The sequence below is a fragment of the Elaeis guineensis genome, chromosome 3, assembly GCF_000442705.2.
Source record: "Elaeis guineensis isolate ETL-2024a chromosome 3, EG11, whole genome shotgun sequence".
Classification (NCBI taxonomy): Eukaryota; Viridiplantae; Streptophyta; class Magnoliopsida; order Arecales; family Arecaceae; genus Elaeis; species Elaeis guineensis.
This window is the reverse complement of record NC_025995.2, coordinates 118,684,873-118,690,872: the sequence shown is the minus strand read 5'-3', so window position 1 is coordinate 118,690,872 and position 6,000 is coordinate 118,684,873. Positions and strand designations below refer to the sequence as shown.

Genomic DNA, 6,000 nt, shown 5'->3' with positions numbered 1-6,000 from the left:
GTTGGCACCAGGGGCGAATAGCCGAAACTGCTCCGGGATGCAATATTGCTCCCGGAGCCGATCGACGTTCGGCCCCGAAAGTGAAGAAACCTCCACCTCCGGGGTCGATCGAGGGTCGTCAGTCGGCTCTCCCGACCGACTGCCTCATGGAGATGTTCTAGCCATGGACTGGAGCAAAAGACGAGGAAATGAAGAAGAAGGCAGGGAGGGAGACGGTCGAGATGAAGGCCCTTAGAAGAAAATCTGAAAGGGAGGAAGGCGGAGTACCTGGAACTACGCGGGCAGAGTCTCGACAGCAAAGTAACGGGGGGGGTAAAAACTGAATATGGACGATCCTGTATATATAGTACCCCCCGATGGTCGAGATGAAGGCACGACCAACGAGAAGTCCCCAGATCTCGTCACATGGCGTCATCCTGTCCGTCCGTCCGCCCGACAGTTCGACGCACCCATCCTCAGGTCGAACCACGTCACCTCAATCCGCTCCAACGGATCCGTCCCAATGACCACGTGCCACGTGGCACAGAGGCCGTAACGTTTCGTATCCCCGAAGGGGCGGCGGGAACGGCGGTTTTCCTTCCCGATGGGACGAGACGTCTGACGCCGACGAGACAGGACGTCCGACACCGACATGACGTCTCACACCGACTGGACATCTGACGCCAGCGAATCGCCCGACATTCACGAGACGCCTGACATCATATCAGCCCACAGTACGGTCGGAACTTGGCACACAAAGGATCCACTCCTTCTCGCCCGACGCTACTGCCCCAAATGAAGACATCGGCCAGCGCACCGTCCGACTCAGGAGTGGAGGGGGGCAACTGTTGGGGAATACCGACCGACCCCGCTCGTGCCGACTTATAATCGGACATATACGACCGACCGACCGACCGACCGACTGACCGATCGATCGACGACTGTCGACCGACCGAGGATATGTCGGTCGGGCAGACCCTTCCTGCCCTCCCGCGACGTGCCCGACTGCACCGGGGCGTCCGATGCCCGACTCTCGCGACGTCCCCGAATGACCATCGGAGGGGTCCGAATCTCTACCCGACGCCCCTCAGCTGGCCACCGACCTAAGGTCGGTCGACTCCTCCAATCGCCGTACTACTGCCAGGGACTGTCGGTTCTGACAGCAGCATACGGCACTGCCCCCTAGGGGCATTATCCCGCCTATGGCATTGTCAACCCTAGTGATTTGACGGCCCCACGACGATTTGACATCTTTACGGCGACTCTGACAGTCTACAGTGAATTGACAATTCTTCAATTGTCCGCGCCATTAATGACAGCGCCATACCACGCTCCACTATATATATCGGAGAAGGCAACAGTGCTAGAGGCCGGTCCAAAAACTCTCAGGCTTGCTCCCTCTCTCTTTTTCTCTCTCTCGTTGAGCTCCCTGTCTTCATTTTACTGTTGCCTAGTCTCCTCTCTGACTTGACCGTCGGAGGGTTCCCGCCGGAGCCGCCTCCAATCAGTGTGGACTTTCTTTTGCAGGTGCTTGTTTCCGGCGATCAGACGACGAGGGGATTGGCCGCAACAGTGCTCGACTACTCTTTTGTCATTTTATTTAAAGAGAACTTGATCTGAGTGGAAGAGGAGGCCCTTGAGATCAAAAGAACACTAGGGAACTACTGCTGGCATTGATTACTTCTCCTGCTGTAATATACTGGAGGAGAGCTCCGATCGTATTATGCTTGCAAGAGGAACCCGGCACCTGATGCATAAATACCCTGCCGGTGCCATTCCATCCTTGTACTCTATCGTAAAAAAGCCAAGTTTTTCTGTAACAAAATGAGTGCAATGCTGGAAATATAACTAATCCACTGGGTACCAGAGCTCGCGGAGAAGGTTTCTCTGTTTCATGATTCTGCAGTAAACTACAAATGCTCTGTTTTTAAGAGTTTTCAATGTTTACTGCAAGGACAAGCACAGATGTTGTTCTGATCAAACTACTAGTACTCTTACCTACCTAATATCTATGCTAGAACTTTATATTCTGGAGAAATCTACAGTACGACAAGTGTCTGCACAACCTTCAGTGCCTTGGGGACATCAGATTGTTTTGAAAAGGACACAAGCCACAGTGATCTTCAGAAGTGATGCATCTTAGCTACGCTTGATGCAGTGTGCGTACTCCAAGGATGCTTTTCGTTGAAGAATCATGCTTATGCTGAATATGAAAACAAGGTAACAAATCCTGAAATCGACTAGCTATTCACTAGCATTCTTTCCCCATAAAGTCGAAGATTTCAATCCAACCATCAGAACAAGACAAGGTCACAAGGGCAATAACTTATATATCTAGAAAAATCAGCCCGGAGTCCTGATTTAAGTGGCTCAGAAACTCAGGTCGGTTGACTGGTAAAGTGTTGTGGAAATACTGAAAAATGTAGAAAATGTATAACGAAGATAAATGTAGGAATTGAACCAGAAACTGGAAAAGAAAGACAATTAAATTGGATAACCACAGATTCTTGATAAATTTATGATTTTGACCACTCCATTTTTAACTTGGATCACCAATAAATTGCCATTTTGATGGCTGATCCAACTTTGAATTTGACTAATTCGATTTAGACAAATGGGATAGGTGAGTTTTGGAGCAGCAGTGACTCAGTTTAGCTTTGATAGTTTAGGTCATAGATGCAGTTCCTCATAATAAATGCATTCCTGGTAGGCATGGGTAGGTAACATCATGTTTGAAAATTTTATGAGTCTTTTAAGACTGGTCCTGTTAACGGGAGGTATACTCCAAAGTTAATTTCATTGGTCGCATACGCTTAGCTCTGAAAAGATGGCATGCCTTCCATCACCTTATGTAGGAATCCTAAAATCAAAGCTTAGCATTAAACATGGATATAAATATTAATGGAATCTCACCACTTAAGGAAGGCCAAGCGGATCTGTAATATTTATTTGGATTGTATTCAGGAAAACATTAAATGTCACCCAACTACTTACTGTCCTCCCCTACCAGCAGCATTTATGTTCATGAATGCAAGACTATCCTTCCAATCACCCCTTCTCTGTGTGTATTTATATGCATGGGCAGCCAGCTGCGTTGTTGCAGGATCTTGTCTCCACTACTTTCATTTCTGTTCCTTCATTCTTCCCTTTGTGTGCATCGAGATTGATAGACATGGAGAGGGAGAGGAGGGGAAAGGCTCATCTCATGAGTTTTCTATCAGCAGGTTTAGTTTTCCAGATTGTGATCACTCCGGTTGTGTCTCGGAGCCTGGAGGAATCCTCAGACCAGAACAACTACTACTACATCCCACATGGTAGGACTCCCAAACGTAGAGTCTCTCTGTGTGCGCGCGCGCGCGCCCGCGCGCATGTATTTGTGTGCTAGTGCATGCATGCGCGCTTGTGTTTGCTAGGTGTTCTAGTTTACAGTATTCTTTTTTTTGAGGTTTAGTTTACAGTATTCAAATGTAGGAACCCTCCAACTAACCAAAGTAAACAGATCTCCTGAAAGACAGTACTGGAGTTCTCTCCACACTCTCTGGTAGAAAGGATACTGGTGCTTTACTTCATAGATTTTAAGTTGCTTAAATTACAATTAGGCCAGATTTTGCTAAAACCTAGTGGCTTTCAGGATGCATGTTCCTGTAAACTCATCTGTGCTTTTGTGTCATGGACGCCTAATGAGCATTAACTTGACATAAATACCATTCTTTGGAAATACTAGAAAAACTCATGAAACATCAGTCGATGTATAGAGTCTCACAGCCCATATTTGAAGATGAGCTTCTACCAACAATAACAACAACAAAAACAAAAACCAAAAAATAAAAATAAAAAATAAAAAAATGAAAGTTTTCTTCTTGATGAGAGTAGGCCCAATAAGTGGAATTGGACCTTTTGTGAAATGTTGCTGTATTTTTCAAGCTCATCACCTAATGTAGTTCTAGGTTCTTTACTTTCACAAAATATTTGTAGGACTCGAACACCAATTTGCTACTGCTTGACTCTGATTATTTGAATGTAGTAAAATCTCCACCAGCAAAAAGTTTATGACAATGCCATGGCTTGCATTTTTGCAGACCAACGTAAGGAACCGATGTTATGCTCAACTCCATCACATGGTGGCTCATCAACTCCCTCCCATGGAGCCGGAGGCGGCTATGGCTTGCCAACGCCATCACATGGAAGCGGATGCGGCTATGGGTCACCATCACCGTCACAGGGAGGCGGAGACAGCTATGGGTCTCCACCACCATCACAAGGAGGAGAAGGCGGCCACACATCGCCAACACCATCACATGGTAGCTACTATACACCAACACCTTCGCGCGGGAGCGGCGGCTACCACGGTTCACCACCATGCGGCGGCGGCGGCGGCGGCGGCGGCGGCCATTCCTCGCCAGCAATAATTCCCCCTTCGTCCCCCCCAGTGGTTGTGCCACCCGTCACTCCATCACCAGGAAGTGGAGGAAGCTATGGTACACCAGCACCTTCGGATGGAAGCACCGGTTACTACAATCCACCTCCAAGTAGTGGTGGCTCGCCGGCCATCATCCCCTCTCCGCCCTCCCCTGTGGTTGAGTCACCGGTCACACCACCTGGAAGTGGAGGTGGCTACGATACACCAACACCCTCACATGGAAGCGGTGGTTACTATAATTCACCTCCAACTCCAAGCAGCAATGGCTCACCGGCCATCATCCCCTCTCCGCCCTCCCCTGTGTTTGAGTCACCGGTCACACCACCTGGAAGTGGAGGTGGCTACGATACACCAACACCCTCACATGGAAGCGGTGGTTACTATAATTCACCTCCAACTCCAAGCAGCAATGGCTCACCGGCCATCATTCCCTCTCCGCCCTCCCCTGTGTTTGAGTCACCAGTCACACCACCAAGAAGTGGAGGTGGCCACGATACACCAACACCTTCACATGGAAGCGGTGGTTACTATAATTCCCCTCCAATTCCCAGCAATGATTACCATAATCCACCTCCAAGCAGCGATTGTTATAATCCACCCCCAAGCAATGGTTACTACAATACACCTCCGTCCTCCCCTACGATCGAGCCGCCCGTCACTCCAACTCCAGCCATTCCTGACACCACACCGCCCTCACCATTGATCCCTAATCCAAACAGCCATCCATACTTCACTGGCACTTGCAAGTAGGAGCAACCGTCCTGCATTATATATCCAAAAATTTTTGACTACTGTTTTACTTTCTCTTTAACGTAACTTGAATTCTTTCTTGATCTGTCAAAGCTATTGGAGGACGCATCCAGAAGCCATAATGGCTATATTGGGATACTTGGGCAACATCAGTCAGCTATTTGGGCCGGCATATGGGTTGGCTTTTGGGAGAGACCTCAGCTTGCCTGAGGCCTTGGCAAACACCAGGACCGATGGGATCGGCGCTCTCTACCGGGAAGGGACCGCTTCACTGCTCAACTCCTTTGTTGATAGTAGATTCCCCTTCACCACCCAACAGGTGAAGAATGCCTTTGCTGCTGCCGTCACCTCCGACAAGGCTGCGGCAACGCGGGCAGAGCTCTTCAAGCAAGCTAACGAGGGACGTCTCAAGTTCTAGAAACAGAAATAATCCTGTTTTACATACGTCTACTTGGTTCTCTGGTCACTTGATGGGTGTGCTTTTGCATTGGTGTATTTGTCGCGTCTAAGCTTCTATTGTACCTTGCAAGTTGTTTCAGCTATGTCTCGTTGTATTAGTGTGGAGCATTTTTTTTTTTTTTTTTTTTTTTTTTTTGCATAAAGTGTGGTTGCTGGGGAACTAGGGTTGAATGAAAAGCTAAAATCAGTGCCACGTCAAACTTATAACAATCCAATCACAAATTGAGAATCGATAGCCAGTATGGATATCATCATAAAAATTGATAAAATACAGATGATCGATAAAATATAAATATTCTCATTGACTTACTATAAGTTTGATATGATATCACTATTACAATAGAGTTTTTTTCCTAAAATAGGAAAGAGCGTGGATGCTTGAATTTGATGCC

The 6,000-nt window shown here is 47.7% G+C and overlaps 1 protein-coding gene across 1 annotated transcript; it reads left to right on the top strand.

Moving 5' to 3' along the window:
- Positions 1–2,880: 2,880 nt before the first annotated feature.
- Positions 2,881–5,691, top strand: LOC105040559 (uncharacterized). Its single transcript, XM_010917130.4, is given in 4 exon segments — positions 2,881–3,036; positions 3,038–3,293; positions 4,059–5,145; positions 5,243–5,691. Coding segments are annotated over 4 exon segments (1,824 nt in total). The 3' UTR covers positions 5,568–5,691.
- The last annotated feature ends 309 nt before the right edge of the window (positions 5,692–6,000 follow it).